This window comes from Poecilia mexicana, unplaced genomic scaffold, assembly GCF_051168715.1.
Source record: "Poecilia mexicana isolate PSO_F unplaced genomic scaffold, ASM5116871v1 scaffold_18, whole genome shotgun sequence".
NCBI lineage: Eukaryota > Metazoa > Chordata > Actinopteri > Cyprinodontiformes > Poeciliidae > Poecilia > Poecilia mexicana.
The window spans coordinates 21084549-21103641 of NW_028263387.1; the positions used below are offsets into that span (position 1 = coordinate 21084549).

General features: G+C 35.7%; 2 protein-coding genes and 1 non-coding gene across 4 annotated transcripts; 2 read left to right on the forward strand and 1 right to left on the reverse strand.

Annotated features, from left to right (window-relative positions):
- Positions 1-137: 137 nt before the first annotated feature.
- On the forward strand, positions 138-9007 carry LOC148154170 (uncharacterized). Its single transcript, XM_088016105.1, has 11 exons — positions 138-297; positions 408-473; positions 569-661; positions 863-976; positions 1059-5171; positions 5322-5387; positions 5552-5662; positions 6629-8050; positions 8173-8238; positions 8366-8470; positions 8576-9007. The coding sequence occupies exons 1-5, from the start codon at positions 231-233 to the stop codon at positions 1115-1117; spliced, it is 399 nt and encodes a 132-aa protein (XP_087872231.1). The 5' UTR covers positions 138-230; the 3' UTR covers positions 1118-5171; positions 5322-5387; positions 5552-5662; positions 6629-8050; positions 8173-8238; positions 8366-8470; positions 8576-9007.
- A 1587-nt stretch (positions 9008-10594) lies between these two features.
- Positions 10595-17299, forward strand: LOC106931014 (placenta-specific gene 8 protein-like). 2 transcript variants are annotated; one of them, XM_088016104.1, is made up of 4 exons: positions 10595-10800; positions 12329-12408; positions 12536-12690; positions 16871-17299. In XM_088016104.1, the coding sequence occupies exons 2-4, from the start codon at positions 12336-12338 to the stop codon at positions 17042-17044; spliced, it is 402 nt and encodes a 133-aa protein (XP_087872230.1). In that variant the 5' UTR covers positions 10595-10800; positions 12329-12335; the 3' UTR covers positions 17045-17299. The 2 variants fall into 2 exon arrangements, with proteins under 2 accessions (XP_087872230.1, XP_014864407.2); XM_015008921.2 differs by having other exon boundaries at positions 10646-10800; positions 12329-12435.
- A 1141-nt stretch (positions 17300-18440) lies between these two features.
- trnav-aac (transfer RNA valine (anticodon AAC)) lies at positions 18441-18513 on the reverse strand. Its single transcript has one exon. It is a non-coding gene; the product is annotated as a tRNA-Val (tRNA).
- Between the last annotated feature and the right edge of the window lie 580 nt (positions 18514-19093).

The window sequence follows — 19093 nt, forward strand, 5'->3', positions numbered from 1 at the left end:
GTTTACTGATGGAAGTTCATCAGAACTAAGTCATGTTTGTGCAGGAGTTTGTACTATCTGCAGGTTCATCGCATTCAACAAACAAACTGAACAGATAAACCCGGTTCCCAAAATAAAGGTTCATCAGACGTGTCATGACCTATCCAGGACTCTGCAGCCAAACGGACCAGGAAGCTCTGCTGCTATAAAAGTGAGGATTTCCAGAGTTATTCAAACCGTCTGGAGCGACGATGGCTAAGATTATAGCATCGACTCTGCTGCTCGTTGCTCTGATCGATTGCTTTTCAGACAAAACGGGTACGTCCGACAGAGAAAAATAACTTCTAAAGCTAATTTTCTACTAAAAACAACTGAAAACATTATTTAAAACATTTTACTTTGACTACTTATTGATTTTTTTTTTACAGCTTATTGTGACGAATTTCACTCTGCTGGATTTACAACCAGTGAAATCCGTAGATGCAGATGCTCAAGTGAGTAACCACTGTTTGTTTTTCATAAGAAATGTTTATTTTTAGATGTTTGTAGATTTCAGAGCAGGTGTTGATATAAATGTTTTCCATTTCAGCGATTTCCCCTGGCAAAATAAAGTGTCCCTACCCACTGATACCCACAGATTATAAAGAAAAGCAGGTTAAACTTCGTGAAAGAAATCACAATGGTGAGTAAAATTCATCAAAATTAATAATTAATTACTTCGATAGCATCGTTAATACATCTAAAAGCGTTAATCCTGACACAAGAAATACTTGAAAGCTGTTTTTTTAATTTAATGGTCAGAGGTCACAGGAACATTCTTTTAAAAATGATACATTTTGAGAAGGAGTTCAACAAAATCACTGTTCCTTTTTATTTCTTTCAGGTTTCCTCAAAATTAAAAAATGTCGCCAACCACAAACATTCAAATATGTCCAGGAGGAGAAGCAGACGCTGAAGCATTGCCTCTGCTGCAGGATACAGGGAAACCCGAGACACAGTGAGTCCAGCTGTTTTTTACCCGTATTTATTTAAAAATGTACAGAGAAAAGTGATTTGCTGATTGTTTTGTTCCTCTGCAGGATCCGACGCCATGAAAGCGTACTGCAGCTTCTCGTGTTTTCCTTCAACGCCGTTATAAACGAAGGAGAACGGCGTGAGAATCATGGCCTAGTCAAAGTTTTAATGTTTCTGATTCCTGTCTCTGATTTTAGATGTTACCTTTGTTCTGTTTTTATATTTTCCATTTCGTTGTAACTATTCTTTTTGTATTTCAGTACAATGTTTGCGCCTCAGCAGTAATATGAATGAGGGCAGCAGCCTGAGTGAAACCATAAAGATGTGAATAGATCAGAAAATTTAAAGTCAGCTGAAGTTACAAGATAAATGGTGAGAAATTTGTTACTATTACAAGCTACAAATTATAGTCAGATGCTATTTTTTTGTTTTAAAAATCAACTTTATGAAAAAAACTATAAAACTTTTTAGCTAACAACCAAACAGTTCTTCAGTTCAGTTTTTCTTGGCCACACAGAGACGAGTTCGCTTTACAAAGTTTGGTGGAAAAGATGGTAAAACTGTAACTTTTCCTCCTGCCTGCCACTGATTAACGAGACGCTAAACATTTCTCAAACACGTTCAAGCCGAGTCGGTTATCAGCAACAAGACGGTTCATAGTTCAAAACCGACACATAAAAACTAAACTTTGCTTTAAAGTGGCAGAATAAAGAGAAGTCATTAAAAGGTGAAAGCCAGACCAGAATTAATCCATGTTCCAGTTGTTTTAATCAGAAGGAGCTCTGAACAGAGGGCTTTAGCTTTGATTTAAAGGAACTCAGTGTTCCGGCAGGATTGCAGTTTTCTGCATCACTGATGCAGAACAACTGAATGCTGCTTCTCCAAGTTTGGTTCTGGTTCTGGATGATGCAGAGCGGACTACAAACCTGAGACGTCTGGGAGGTTGAAGCAACAGCAGCAGATCTTTAGTGTATTTATTTAGTGATTTATCAACTAACATAAATGTTTTAAAGTGTTTAAATCCTGGAAATGTTCTCCAGGTGATAAAAGACTGACTTTGCAACCATCTTTATGTGTCTCTGAATGTTCAGTCCATCACTAAGTTCAGATTTCAGGCCTGATCTCTGGTTTCTAGCTGAAATAACTGGAGCTATGTGCCGACTCTGGATCGTTCCTCTATAAAATAAAATTACTTCAGGTTTGTTTCTGTTCAACTGGTGAAAGTTGTGGCAGATTTAAGACGTTATTTAGGATCCCAGAGATTCAAAAGATGCAAAGTTTATGGGAAATTATTGGAAGTGTTAGCTTAGCTGTTGCAAAGAAGTCCAGCTTAGATGATTCAAAACATTTACTTTACATTCCCTGAAGGTAAAAGTACAAAATCAGTGGAAAATATGTGTGTATGTAAAAGTAATAAACAGTTTACCAACTATCCAAGGTTGAAGTTTATTTCTAAAGCACTTTTAAAATGATTGTTGACTAAAATGCTGCACAAGCTGTAAATTATCAGAAGAATAATCAGTAAATTTAAGTAAAAGTAGAATAAAAGCAGATGAAAACTCTTAAAATAGATGTAATAAGTATGAGAGTTAGTGCAATAAAAACTAAAATAATTACTAAACTAGAACTAAATTACACTTGCAGCTGGTTTAAAGTGTTTGTTTAGTAAAAGTTTTTTTTATCTTATTAGACGTCATTTGTTACTGCTTTTATGTTTTCTCTCTTTTTGATCAACTTTGTACTTCTCTTATTTACTGATGTGTAACTTTCAATAAAGTTTCAGAGATGTATAAAAACTGGGGATTTTTTGCATAATCTTATCCAAAACATAAATAAATAAAATATCTTCCTTAATCCATTCAGTACGGGAGGAAAAATTACACATTTACTGAATTTTAATGTAATTTATGTTTTTGTTAAATTATTCTGCATTTCTAGAATCTTCTCAATTCATTTCACTCAGAACAATTTCTTTTAATCACTCTTCAAAATGGGAAACACAGGAAAGATGTGATTGCCTTAAGATAAACTTTTGTTTATCTTAAAGCCAAGAAATAAAATTATAAAAATACAGTAAAAATAGTCGTAGAAATATTTCTACTTTATTCTTCTACGACTTTTTTCTCGTAATGTTATGACTTTATTCTCATATTACAATTGTATTGTTATAATACTGACTTTATTCTTGTAATATGACATTATTTTCAGATTATTTCAACTTTATTCTTGAAATTCTGTTTTTGACATTTTTTTCGGGGTATGGCTCTAACACTCTGTCGTGGCTTTATGATGTAGTTAAAGTAGATAAATATTGAGCTTTTCAGCAGAAAACAAAACAAAAATTGCAGAAGGGCTTTGCACAAAACTAAGTTTGACTTTCTGAAAAATCCATTCAAGTTTATTTGTGTAGCAGATTTCAGCAACAAGGCAGTTCAAGATGCTTTAAATAATAACATGAAAACAAAACGTCACAAAAACATAATCTTAAAAACATTTGAGAACAAACATTACATTTTATTGAGTGCCATCATCAAAAACACCTTTAAACATAAGTTATGTTGGTGAATGTTCTATTAATTATGGTTCAAAGGCAATTCTAGACATCAGACCAACCATGAAGTACGGTGGAGGATCTGCTTCCTTTTAGATCTTGATTGAATTTTATAAATAATTCAAAGCAGAGATTAGAGATTAACACCCCGACCTCCTCCTGCCTCTCCCAACATGCCAGGACTGACCTGAGAGACAAACAGAAACTATCGGACACGTTATATAACATAAAAAAACAAATAAGGTGTCAGAAAATTTAAAATAATACTTTCTTTAGGATATTTTGTAAGCTAGCTGTTTCCTTTCAGTCATAGTGGCTAACAATGCTAATGCTAATGGTCCAATAACAGCTTTACTCTAAAATTACAAAGTGAAAATATCGTTTCTCCACAATTTTTCTTGCTAAATCAGTGGATAAGAAAAGAACCATTATGGTATTAGCTTCACTTAGCTTAGCATGTAAACTTAGCGTAGCCTAACAGACCTGGTTCAAGCTAATAAAATTCACTCAACATCTGATGCAATACTAACCAAATATAACATACAGTAAAAATATGGTTTAAGAAAATTTTAAATAATATATTTTTTGGATGTTTTGTTAGATGGCTGTTTCCCTCCAGTCATAGTGGCTAACAATGCTAACAGTAATATCTTTAGCTATTGATTTATTGACATTAATATGATAACTTATTTCCTCCAACAACAACATATTTTACATTACATGCCATCTCATAAACCTATTTTTATGAAGTGAAAATATAATTTCTCCACTCATTTTTGACTAAATTAAATTATTAGAAAAAATTATGGTATAAGCTTTGCCTAGCTTAACATACAAATTTAACCTAGCCTAAGAGTACTAGCTGGTTCAAACTAACAAAAATCAGTCAAATTTGTTGCAGTACTAACCAAATAAAACACAGAATAACAAATATGTCATATTTTTATGATATTGTGTAAGTTAGCTGGTTCCCTTCAGCTAGTGGCTAACAGTGCTAACCTCTAGCTATTGATTCATGCAACCTTTTTGACAGTGGAGTCATTTTTAAGTACACTGCTCAAAAAAATAAAGGGAACACTCAAATAACACATCCTAGATCTGAATGAATGAAATATTCTCATTGAATACTTTGTTCTGTACAAAGTTGAATGTGCTGACAACATCACACAAAAATCATCAATGGAAATCAAATTTATTAACCAATGGAGGCCTGGATTTGGAGCCACACACAAAATTAAAGTGAAATGTTCCCTTTATTTTTTGAGCAGTATATTTAGTTAACATTATGCCAAAGCATTCAGTCATGAAACTCATCACTCTTTTTCCCACCACATTTTCATCAGTCTGCTCCTGTGTCTAAGGGTAAATAACCTATAAATGATTAAATATAGAGATTAACACTCGACCCCCTCCTGCCTCTCCCAACATGCCAGGACTTGATCTGAGAGACCAAACGGACCCGGACGTGTTCAGGTATAAAACAGCCTGAGTTGGTGCGGTTCTGCAGAAACTTTCAGACACTTTGGAGCGAAAACAGAAAACACAGAAAACATAGAAAACATGGCCAAGCTGGTAGGAGCCGCTCTGCTGCTGGTCGTCCTGATCGACTGCTTCTCCGACAGGACGGGTAAAAAATGCTGATTTATTTTACATTTTGTTCTGTGTGTTTAGAAAAGCACATGTCATAACTCTTGTTTGTTTTACTGAAGGTGCATTGAATTATTTCATGTTTAAGTCTGTAGCCATTTTTTATGATTTTTTAAAATTTTCTTTACAGCTTATTGCCGTTCATTTCGTTCTGTGGGATTTACTAACCGTGAAATAATTAAATGCATAAACTCAGGTGAGTTATGATCAGTTCTCATTTATTCTTAAAAAGTTTTTTTGTGGCTATTTGTTTTTTCTGTTTAATTTTGTGTATTGTTTCAGCTTTTATTAGAGCTGTATTTCTAGACAAGACATTTAAATGTTTATTGGGGGAGCCTTTACGTAGTGCATGTGTTGTAGTTGCAGAAATTCCGCCTTGCAAAGCAAAGCGGTGCCGCAAACCCAGAAAGGACATGGCTATGATAAAGCAGGGTATGACGAGATGCCTCTGCTGCGAAGGAAACAAAACCCGTAAGTGGAGCACAAACATGTGGGTTTCAAGTAAATACAGCCAAGACACTCTCAATATTTCACCCGCAGTTGTTCAAAAAGGAAAAAAAGGCGTTATAACGCCTCATGCCTTTTTCTAACAACAGAGTTGCTCATAGCATACATACATTTGTATGCTTCAGTTTCTAACAACGGTGACAGTGTCACCGTTGTTAGAAACTGAACACAGATTCAACAAACAGACCCAACTGGATCTGGAACGATTTTTGATGCGTGTCTAGAGTAAAACGTCAAGCGTCTGACTTAAACTTGAAACTCTCCTGCTCTCCCAACAGCAGGAGAGTTTGAACAGAAAACCCACAGGAAGCCCTGATGTCCAGTTTAGGTTTTCTACAGTCACAGACACACAAAACTAATAATTTGTAATTTTGGTTAAATATGTTCTGATTCCGTTGGCGGGAAATGCGGATGTTCAGGCTTCTTTTTTTTCTACCGTTGCCATGGTGACTCGCGTTCAGGCTTAACTCAGAGTAAGTTAGCTCAGAGTAAGTTAGCTCAGAATAAGTTAGCTCAGAGTTGAGTTAGCTCAGAGTAAGTTAGCTCAGAGTTGAGTTAGCTCAGAGTAAGTTAGCTCAGAGTAAGTTAGCTCAGAATAAGTTAGCTCAGACTTGAGTTAGCTCAGAGTAAGTTAGCTCAGAGTTGAGTTAGCTCAGAGTAAGTTAGCTCAGAGTAAGTTAGCTCAGAGTAAGTTAGCTCAGACTTGAGTTAGCTCAGAGTAAGTTAGCTCAGAGTTGAGTTAGCTCAGAGTAAGTTAGCTCAGAGTAAGTTAGCTCAGAGTTGAGTTAGCTTGTTGACATCTCCAGTTCTGAAACCAAAAGGAGAAGTATTTCTACTCAGGGCTTGTTAACTCTGCTTTCTGAAATAGGGCCTTTCTCTCTTCATTATCATAATCATCTTATATACATTTTCTTTCTCTAACCTTTACAGGAACCACTGAGATGGAAAACTTCTGTAACTTCTCTTGTTACGGTTCAGGGCCTTTATAAACGACGGGGATTGTAGTGAAAACAAGACACCAACTGATGACCGGGATGGAATAAGGAAACAGCGTTGTATTATTGTATTATTGCATTATTGCATGAATCTTTTTGTATTAAAAGCTATAAGTAGTTGGAGCAACTCTGTTGTGAAAGTTAGCCATTTTCTGTTAAGGACGGCAACAGTTTTTCTCAAACATAGAGATAATAAAAAGAAACATCTTTGTAAGACCTTTTTTTAAAAATGTTTTTCACTTGTTTTTGTAAATACTTTTTTTTAAACTTTTGTTCCATCCAATAATACATTTGTAAATTCACCATTTCAATATAAATGTCTTTTTTATACTGACTGCTAAATGTTTTATCTATCTTATTGTTATATTTTTGCTATAAATTTTTTTTACATAGAAATAAAATGAGTGCTTTTTGTTTTTAGACTGTAGTTTTAATGTAAACATTCATGTAAGCTAAATAAAGAAATAAAAGAAATTAAATAAAGCATTATTTTAAAATAAGTTTCTAAAAAAAAAAAAAAGACTCAATGGTCCAATGAATACTATATTTTACAAAGTGAAAATATTGTTTCTCCACCATTTCTTTTAAGGGATCAGAAAAGAACCATCATGGTATTAACTTAGCCTAGCTTAGCATACAAACTTAGCCTAGCCTAACAGGCCTGGTTCAAGCTAACAAAATTCACTCAACATCTGATACAAAACTAACCAAATACAACACACAATATTAAATATGGTGTTAGAAAAATGAAAATGATGGTTTTTATAATGTTTTGTAAGCTAGCTTTTTTCCTCCAGAAATACTGGCTAACGATGCTAATGGTAATATCTTTAGCTGTTGATTTATTGACACTATGATAACTTATTTACTCCAACAATAACATATATCACATATACCTTACATACATCGCCTATGTTTCATTAAGTAAAAATATAATTTCTCCACTCATTTTTTGACAAAATCAAACGATTAGAAAAGATTAAGCTTTGCCTAGTTTAGCATACAAACTTTAGCTAGCCTAACAGTATAAGCCTGATGAAACTCTCATCACTTTTTCCCACCACATTTTCATCAGTCTGCTCCTGTGTCTAAGGGTAAATAACCTATAAATTATTAATTATAGAGATTAGAGATTAACACTCGACCCCCTCCTGCCTCTCCCAACATGCCAGGACTTGATCTGAGAGACCAAACGGACCCGGACGTGTTCTGGTATAAAACAGCCTGAGTTGGTGCGGTTCTGCAGAAACTTTCAGACACTTTGGAGCGAAAACAGAAAACACAGAAAACATGGCCAAGCTGGTAGGAGCCGCTCTGCTGCTGGTCGTCCTGATCGACTGCTTCTCCGACAGGACGGGTAAAAAATGCTGATTTATTTTACATTTTGTTCTGTGTGTTTAGAAAAGCACATGTCATAACTCTTGTTTGTTTTACTGAAGGTGCATTGAATTATTTCATATCTTTTTTTTTTTTTTGCAGCTCATTGTGATGAATTTCGTTCCGTTGGATTTACTTTACGTGACATAAAGAAATGCAGATGCACAAGTGAGTTAGGACCAGTTTTTCAAGTTTTTATTGTGTTGCATCTGTTTTTTTAATTTTGTGTATTGGTTCCATTTTTTATTAATGCTGTAAAACATTTAAATGTTTATTGTGTGTGTTCCGAATATAGTTCAAACTCACAACCTAAAGAAATGCCCAAAGCCACTCATTCCCACTGATCACATGAAAAAACAGGCTCTGAAATTCTGCCTCTGCTGCAAAATACACAAAAACAGTGAGTGGAGCACAAACATGTTTTGTCTTTCTCTCTCTATTATTGTCTTATCTTAATCTTATTTGTAATCTTATTTAATAATCTTATTTATTATTAACTTCACAGGAACCCCAAAGATGGAAAGTTTCTGTAACTTCTCTTGTTACATTTCACCACCGGTTTTGTAAATGAGGAGGATCGAAGTGAGAGCGACGAAAACAAAACATTAAAACTATTTGAATCTATTTGTATTAAAAGCTATAAGTTGTAGGAGCAAATTAAGCATTTTCTCTTAAAATAGACAATTGATTTTTCAAAACTGCAATTATTGCAAAAGAAAACAAAGCATCTTTTTAAGACTTTTTTTCAATGCTTTTACTGTTTTCAGTTTGTTTTTACTCATTTTTGTGAATACTTTTATGGTTTAACTTGTATTTTATTAAATAATACATTTGTAAATTTACCTTTTCAATACAAATCTATTTTTAATTCTGACTACAAAATGTTTTATCTGTCTTATTTTTATTGTTAATAAAAAGATACCTTACAGACACAAAATGAATGCCTTTTATTTCTTTAGTCTGTAGTTTGAATATAAACATTTATGTAAGCTAAATAAAGACATATTTAAAAATGAACAAATTGTCCAATTTGTATTTGTACAAAGTGAAAATATTGTGTCTTCACCAAGGTTTTAGCTAAATTAAATACATATGATCAGAAAATACCCATCATGGTATTAGCTTTGCCTAGCTTAGCATACAAACTTAGCCTAGCCTAACAGTCCTGGCTCAAACTAACAAAATTCACTCTAGCCAAATACAACACACAATATCCAATTTGATGTCAGAAAAATAAAAATAAAGTTTTTTTGTGACCTTTTGTAAGCTAACTGTTTCCCTCCAGTTATAGTGGCTAATAATGCTAACAGTAATATCTCTAGCAACTGATATTTTTCCCACCACATTTACATCACTCTTCTTCTATATCTAACGTTACATATGAATCAGAAAAACAAAATGATTTTTAATAATCCCCAAGTAAACTGATATAAGTTTTTCCCCTTTTGTTGAAGATCATTTGGTAAAATAGCAAATGTTAGCTTAGCTTAAAAACTTTTGCTAGCTGATAAATGTGGTATCATTTTACCACATGTATTTGTAAAAATGATAAATGTTAGCTTAGCTTTGTATAAAGACTTTCACTAGCCACAAGTGTATCATTTTACAACACAGACATGAGTAAAGATAAGTGTTAGCCTAGCTTAAGATAACGACTTTAAGTAGCCTAACAGAGAACCTAGCCTTAGCGAACAAAATCCATTCAACAGTTCATTTAAAGCTAACTGGTTATGTCTATAAGGAGTAAAAAGTATGCCAACAATCTAAAATAATGGAATTGTATGAAGATAAGCTAGATGTTATCATTCTCCAGATAACAATTTATGCTTCACTAGTGAGAGTGGGGTCATTTTAGAAAATGCTAAGCTATTTAGCAATGTTCTGTTTATAAAATTATAAAATAGATAGGTCATCAGACATATTTGTTTCAAAACGGTTTGCCTGTTTTTCACTGGGCATGTAAAATCAGTCCATTCCACATTATTTTCTGCTACGTTTCTGCCTTTGACAGTTCGGTTTAAGTAATCAGTGCCTCTATTGGAGAGCATACGTGAACCATGCTTATCTCTGCAGTGTCATGGATGTCGCCTCTGCAAATCTATTGCGAAATCCTGTGTGTCAGTTCCAGCCCTTATATTTTGGGTCAGCTGAATACGGGTGAGATTCCCCTGACTGCGTCTTTTTTCTGATAGCTGCTACGCTTGCTTTTAAAAGAACAACGACAGATCAGATACGTCCAGGCTGTGATGTGTTGTTTATGTGAAAATACAACTGTGAAAATGTTGAAATTCAGAGTCCAGTTGATGTTGTTGTGACAGATCTTACTACTTTGGTGGTTTTCCAACTATAAAGAAACCAAAAAAATCTGTTTTTAACATGATTTAAACTAATTTTTTTGATATTTAACTCATAACGAGTGTTAAAATATTCAAGTCTTAATAATAAGTACTGTAAACTTGGTAATTTGTTGTGTTTTTGCAGTGGGACTAAAAATACTAAGACAAATCAGTAAATTATTTAAAATACTCCATATTGTGAGCAGTTCCTAGAATATTTAACGTGATTAGTTAACAGTTATGGGAAGATGGCCGCCTTGTTTACCGTCTGACTGTTTCATATTTATACCAAAACACAGTGAAAGACGGAGGACAGAAACAAGAGACAGTCGTTCCTAAACAAGAACAAAACTGTTCCCTGTTGGATTTCAGGACATTTCGGCTCCTAAAACGGGTAAGTCCAGGTTTAAGATGTTAAAATGTTGGTTTTATAGTTTCAGTTTCTGTTTGGAGAACTGGGAGGTGAATCATTTCTGAGAGAACACCAGTTTGACATGGAGCCACATGTTTGGACTCTTTCTGTCCTTTCATTTTGATGAACCCAGTAAATTAATGTTTACTGGGTAGTTGGGTAAAAACCAGTTTGTAAAAACAGGAAGCAAACTGAATATATTCGGTTTACTTCTCATTTTCTTTTTAGCTCTAATACCAAATATTCAATTTTTCCTTTTATTGAACCATTTCACACCATGTAGTTGTCATTGGTGGGTGGTGTGAGAATGAACGCTGAGACCCGGGTTTGTGATGAAGATTAATTTAATGATGAAAGCTCAACAGTCCAGAACAGGCAGCACGGCAGAGAGTTAGCAAACAGCTAATACCGGTAGCAACTGATAACTGAAACAAGAGCTAAGCAAAGCAGGCCTTCACAGTTCAACTAGAGCGCTTCAACGTACCGACAACTGACATTAGACGATAGACAAGGATCTGACAAGAGACAACAGGTGGACTTAAATACACACGGGGTAATCAAGGGAACGAGACACACCTGGGAACAATCAAGGGCTGACAGGACAACACAGAGACTCAGGGAAACAGGACTAAACACAGATAACCCCAAAATAACTATACAGAAAACACAGATCGTAACATGTGTGATACAAGTTCCAGATTTGTTTCTTTAAAAACACCACAAAAGGTTTAGAAAGTTAAAATACACAAAAATTCACTCTAAAAAATGTTTAACTTTGGTCTAATTTATTTAAAGGGGCAGTATTATGAGTTTTCCAGCCACATAGTGCTATTTTACCACAAAATGTGTGTTACCTTCAGTTGCTATAAAATGCTACTTACATCAAATGTGACTTAAAGAAAATTTACTTCATAATTTAAAGCCTTGAAATTGGGCTTCTGTCTCTTTAAGAAGATCCTGCTCTTTCTTAAGCTTCGCCTTCAAGAAGTCATCCCAACATGGCTCCTCTATTAACCCTTTAATGTTTTTACCAGCATTTCACTGAGCAGTAGCTCCTATAATGAGGTCAGCTGATGAACAGTCCACCAGGTGTTTGCTAATTGATGCTGGCTAGGCTGAAGGAGCTCTGTAACGCAGAAGCTCTGAGGAGGAGCTGCGTCTAGAAGGCGGGGCTAAGTCCAACCAGGCGTTTTGTACAGCTGAATGGTCGCCAGGGAGATTAAATTAATTCTAAAACATGCATGAAAGAACCAGAGCAAAACTTCAGGTTTGTTTTTAAGAAGGATTAACTTTAAAAAATGACATAAAGCTAAAAAAGCCAATTTTACACAATTCTGCCCCTTTAATGCATGTTGTGCTCGATGTTTAGATCACTGATTGATCTGGGAAAACAATGAGTAGGTACTATAAATAGTATTTGGTATAATGCGGCATGATTTCAGTCTATGATTATATGTGTTTTTTACACTTTTAAATGAATGTTACCTTGTATATGTCTGTGGAAGAGCAGCTGCAACATGTCCAGACATGTGGTGAGCGTGCAGCCAAAGAACCGGGTCAGAGAGGCCAGAGCCTGGAGCACCGGACTGTGTGAGTGCTACAAAGACATCGGAGACTGTGAGTGAACAACATGAAACCAGTGGGAATGCTGGGATGTGTGAGGGGACTCAGCGGTGTGTGTGTGTGTGTGTGTGCGTGTGTGTGTGTGTGTGTGCAGGCTGCCTGGCCTGCTGCTGCCTCCCGCTGTTTACCTGTAAGGTAACGAGAGCGGCCGGCGCCTGTCCCTGCCTGCCTCTGCTGGACTGCATCAGCTGTGTTCCTCCGGCCTCTCTGGCCATGAGGGCTTCGGTCAGGGAACGCTACGGCATAAAGGTACCGCAGCTCACAGAAAAACACATCTTACAATAGTTTAAACTTTTATAAACTAACATCTATGACAGTGAATTAGGACCATTGCAGAAGGAATAGATTTCTGCCAAAAAACAGAAACAAAAAACTTGAAAATTTCAAAGTTTGAACAGTTGAAAATGGCCTAGAAAAAAATCTCTGAAATTTTGAGATTGATCTCAGAAATCTTCTAGAAAGCACTTGGAAATTTTGAAGTTTATGATTTTCTCCAAAAGAATCTCAGATTTTGAGATTATTTCTGGAATTTTCATAGAAAAAAGAACAAGAAACTTTCTGAGATTGAAAAGTCCAAAATTTGCTAGAAGAACTTGGAAATTTGGAAATATTCTCTAAAGAGAATATTTCTGATTTTGAAAAGTCAAATATGTCCTAGAAAAACTTAGAAATTTTGAAATCAATCTCAGAAATTTTCTACAAAAACCTTGAAAATGTCAAAGGCTGAAAAGTTGAAAATTTGCTAGAAGAAAAAACAACTGAAAAAAAACTGAGAAATGTTGAGAATAATCTCAGAATTTTCTAGGAAATACAAGAACATTTCAGTCAAAAATTTATAAGAAAAAACTAAAATTTTCAGAATGATCTAAAAAGTTTTTATATTGTCAAAAATTTTCTAGAAAAAAACTTGAACATTTCAAAGCTTAAAAAGTTGAAAAATTGGTAGAAAAAAATCTGGAATATTGAATATTGAATTTTATATCAGAGTTTCTAGAGAAAACAAGAACATTTCAGAGTTTCAAAAACTTAAAGTTTGATCTAATTTTGAGATTAATCTCTGAAATTTTCTACAAAAATAACTTTTCAAAGATGAAATTTTCCAAGAAAAAACTTAGATATTTCGAGGAAAAAAGTATGGAAAGCACAAATATTGTAAAAATTCCTTACAAATATTTCTAAATTAGCACCACAAAATCTGTGATTTTGATTGCAAAAAGCAAAAAAAGACAATCATTAAATCCAGAAGGGATTGATCTGTGTGAAAAGATTTTTAACATTATTTAAGTTTAATAAAGACTAATTGAATGCTGAAACAAACAGCTGTTTACTGATATTTTGACAGTTTAAATGGTTTTATCAACACATTCTGGCACAACCGGCCCTTTAAGAACATTCATGTTTTTGATGATCCAAAATGAAAATGAGTTTGACTCCCCTGGGGAAGAGAATCCAGAAAGTTTATCAAGGAAGAGTAGCAATTATCGTCAGACGAAACCGACTTTATGTTAAAACAGCTTGCCGTATAGTCCATTCAGCTTTCTACCACTAAAATCCAATTAGAGATATCTTAATTTACTAACATGTGTAGTCATAAATGATCAAGAAACATGATCTGGAAACATCTGGAAACATGTACGTGCGGTAACACTGATTTTATGCCAAAACGGCCTGCCATAATGCGTGACCAGAGATGATAGCCATCAGATCTCCATGCAGATGCTTGACATGCAAATAGCAAAAAGCTCGTCAACGGCGCCGGATCCGTGCTGCAGAAGCACAGCGAGACATTTTTTCGTTTTTATTTTCTGGGAAAGTGAGGAGGACAGATAAGGCTGAAAGTGTTCGCAGGCTGGAGCGCTGCCATGAGAGAAGGAGGCTGGAAATGTTGGCTCCTCCGAGGGCGGAGTGGGCCGACGCTGCCGAGGTGCCAGGACTTCTTCTGAAAACGGGTCCAAACCTGTAGGTTGTTTGTTTCGTAAAGCAGCAGTTTTCCCACCAGAGAGAAGGATGAAGCCATCACGGCGCGGATCCTGTGAACAAAGCAACGTGAAGCAACAGATTTATATCGCTGCTTGTTTTTGAGCAACATTATCAGTAACAGTACAGGTTCATTTAGCTCTGGTATTCAGAATATGCAGAGCTGGATGTTTCATTTGCTCAGTTACATTTGCTTTTGTGTACTTTTAGGAGTATTTTTTATGTTTGAGTAATTTTATTATGAAGTATTTCTACCTTTATTTGAGTAAAATTTCTGGATTTTCTTCCCACTGAATGAAAAATAAACGTTTTAACCAAAAACTCACCAGACTCAGACACATACCTGCAGTTTCTGCTAAATTTTCATAAGTTTATTATTGAAAAAAAAAACTGATTTGGAAACATTTTATTTTGAATGATTTTGTTATTTTTGTTACTTATATGAATTATTACATTTTGATCCTTAAAATACCAGAATTTTAATTTAAATTTATAGTTTGTTTCATCTGATGTTGTAATTTTTAAATATTAAACGACTGATGATTTGATCAATTGCTCAGTACTTTTTACCAAATACTTTTTACTCTTACTTTAGTAATTTAATTCTGAAGTATTTAAACTCTTACTTGTGTAAATGTGTGGATTTTCTACCCACTGAATAAAAAACAAATATATTTTAACCAAAAATTCACCAGACACAGTTGAATTATTGTCATTTTGGTCCTTAAATGACTCAAACTTCCACTTAACTTTAGAATTTGGTCATTTAAATATTAAATTATTGGTAGTTTAGCTGTGTAGCTATCTTGATGTCAGCAAACTGGATTTACTAAAGTTTTAAATGAACAGAAATGGAGGCTGATATAAAGATGAGGTCCTTCGATGGTCGCTCATAACGTTGATCCAACATGGCCGCCTTATTTTCTTCACTTTTTTTTAGACGAAGTGAATTAGTTGCCTTTAAATCATTGGACCTGTTGGTGTGTTAGTGGGTGGTGAAATTATTCTGGGTGTTCATGTCACCTCCCACATGAAATCACAGCGAGGGTCGAGCTTTTACATAACGCTGGGAGTTTGTCACATTCTGTGGAAGTCCTTCATGTGGACCAGCGTGTCCACAAGGGAAGGGTAGACACGGGGAGGAGAAGAAGTGACTAAAAGAGGCTCAGCAGGTGGAGAGAGATGATCATGAAGGAGAGAAAGAGAAAAAATTCAGCTTCATCCAATCAGCCACCAGAATTTAGATCAATTTAAGACACTTTTCCATCCGTCTGTCCATCCATCCATCCATCCGTCCGTCCATCCATCCATCCGTCCGTCCGTCCATCCATCCGTCCATCAGACTGGTGGTGTTTGGTCACACAGTGACCCCAACGTTTTCATTTCACCTCACCAGTTGCCCCAGGACAGAGTAACAGTGTGCAGATAATAACCAAATACTGGAGTATTTGGCAGTACTCTGGAGTACAGGCGGTATCCGTACTGCCTGTCCGGATGCTGCTGCTACACGCTATCTTGGCTTCACGCTGGCAGCTTCCCTCACAAAGCACCTGAGGACGAGTTGGAGGCACGTCAACGTTGAGCACTGCTTAGTAGTCACTATGTAACTGACTGCAGCCACATCGTTTTATTTAGCTTAATCTTTAAAGTCGACCTATTGTACTTCCTTGAACAGGTGAGGATAGATCTGTGGTCTATATAAAACATGTTCATTACATTTTCTGCATAAATCTATTCTTAGATAATGAGATTTTAGGGCCTCCGTCACTTTAAATTCAAATAAACTGCTGCTGGCCACGCCCCCAAACCAATGTTTACATTCGCACATTAAAATGGCAGCAAACAGATGGGCAACTACCACACATGTTTGAAAAGCATCAGTAGAGCCTCCTGAACAACCAAGAAGAATTCAGCAAGTGGTTTCTGGATGGTAAAGTAAATAATAAAACACTTGGCCTTCCAGCGGCCATTGTACAGCCATTGTTAAACTAGCTGACCAAACGTTCTGGAACTCTGCTTGGGTTGCTAGGTAACGGGCTAGGCTGGGCTGGGGTTGCTAGGTAACGGAATGTGACTCAACAATCAGGAGGTTTTTGAAATGGCTCAAAGAAAAAGTGATCAGTTATTACCATTAAAACAGCTGGATGTTTTTTGCAAGCAGTTGAGACTCAAACTGAAGTATAAAAACGGGCAAAAAGTGAATTTTACAGAATAGATCCCCTTTAATAGTAAAATATTGTTGTTGAGGGGCAACAAAAGCTCGTTTTCCGGTAACCAGCAGAAGTGAACGGAGGTTCTGCTGCTTTATAAAACAATAAAAATGTGTCTTCTGCACCTGAATGTAAATGTTCACCTTTCTGCCTGGGCCTCCCACTGATGTTCAGCTCTCTCTCTCTCTCGCTCTCTCTCTCTCTCTCTCTCTCTCTCTCCCTCTCTCTCTCTCTCTGAGCAGGGAAGCGTGTGGACCGACTGCCTGTACGGATGCTGCTGCTACACGCTATCTTGGCTTCAGATCTCCAGGGAGCTGAAAAGAAGAGCAGCATCCCACGCCGCCTCCTCTCCGCCGGCCTCCTCCGCAGCCAGATACACTGCTCTGACCTCCCTGCAGGGGGCGCACTTGGTCTAGACGCCTAGAGGAAGCCTTCTTTCCCTGGTGGCAGAAAGTCCAGGAGAGGATTTAATCACACTTCATTTGGCCTGCAGGGACATAACAGACAAAAGTCCAGTTTGTTCAAATTATTTAAACTCTTTATGTTTTTTCTATACTGTTTGAATTCTTGATAGCAAAAAAATAAATAAAAATCTTTGGTCAAAGTGTCTCTAATAAATGTTACTTGTGAATATGTTGCATAAGTAATCTGCAAATAAATATGTAGCATTATTTTTGGTCCTGGTAGCAAGTTTTTAAAAATGTTCACTTCATTGCTTGCTAGACTGAATCATCAGCTATTTGTGTGGTTCAGTTTCTTCTTTAGCGAATTGTTCTGCTCAGGAAACTTACAGTAGAAACTACTGTTTTTATTTCAGCTAATTTTTGTTTGCTTAATTATTATTTTTTGCCTCAGTTTCAGTTTGCACTCCATGAAGCATTTCTTTAAAGGGTTAATGATTGTTTCCAATCTTTTTATTGCTTCAGGGAAAAAAGTCAAGATAAATGAAAATGCAGGAATAACTAAATGTGTATATTTTTTACAGGCTAATAACACCGCAGAATAGCTACTGCAGAAAAGAAGCAAATTAGAACTACTTTTAAATATTTCTTAAAAATTGATAGAATTGGTTTTGATACACGTATTGCATAAGGGTACAAATAACTTTTTTAGATAATAAATTACAGAAGGAACGACAAACTTTAAAGTAAAGCTGTAAGTAAATCTTCACTTGTTAGAGCAGGGGTGTCAAACTCAATTTCCCCGAGGGCCACTTCAGCATATTGGCCCCCCTCAACGGGCCACATTGACGGTACAAATCAGGAGAGCATCCCTGCTAAAACACCCCAGACAAAAGGTTGACTTCCCTCATTCAGTTCTGTAGAGGCTTATAATGAGTCAATGGTCCAGGTGTGTTAGAGAAGGAACGCATCTAAAGCTGCAGATGGTAGCTCTGGAAAACTAGACTTGGGCAGCCCTAGCATAAATGTATAAAAATACAATGTTAAAAATAAATTAAACACCTCATATTGTTAAATAACTGATTTTATGTATTGAAACATAAAATCAGTTCATAAACATCTGTTTATGAACAGATGTTTATGAACATCTGTTCATAAACAGATAAACATCTGTTTATGAACCAGAGACCTTTTGTGTGTAAAGCAAACATGATAACCACTACACTACAGGAACTGAACTTCTCTCCTTTGTTTCAGTTTGAGGTTCCAAAGTTGATGATGTGAGATGCAACACATGAAAATTTCAACTGAGGTTTGCACTCAGATGCCTGGATTTAGAGTACAGACCATGACACCACAGAACCTTGTTGACCTTTAGTAAACACCTGTGAGGAATAGAACATGCAAAATCTGTTTCTGTCTGGTTTCGAACCAGAGACCTTTTGCGTGTTAAGCAAACATGATCACCACTACACTACAGAAACTCATGCTTTTTGCAGTGTTCCTGGTAGATGATCAAAAATTTGCTAGAGACTAATGTCAACGATGAGCATGGAACAATGTCAAATACTTACAGATCCTCTCAGAGAGCACAGTAACTTGGTGAACAAACTGTCAGACTTACTTGTGCCTAATTTCACATTACAGTCCATAAACAGCCTGGGATCAAAAAATTGTATTGAAGATGTCATTAGCAGAGACAATTGGTTCTACAGAGACTTGGCTAAATGGCTAAAAAATAAAATCAATACTTACAAATAAAAAATGGTTCAAAAATACAATCAACACATAAAAAAAAAATCTCTGAAATACAATCAACACTTGAAAATTAAAAATGGTTCAAAAATACAATCAACACATTTAAATAAAAAAAAATCTCTGGAAAATAAAATATTATGTATGTTGTTTTGGAAAACATTGGAATATAAGCACTTTTATCAAATCTTCATTGTGGTAAGATCATGTAAGTTCTTCTTAAATCCATGGAAACTCAACAGTTTGTAAGGTAGGTGAGTTAGCTCAGCAGGTTAGAGCACCGTGCTGGTAATCCTGAGGTCATCAGCT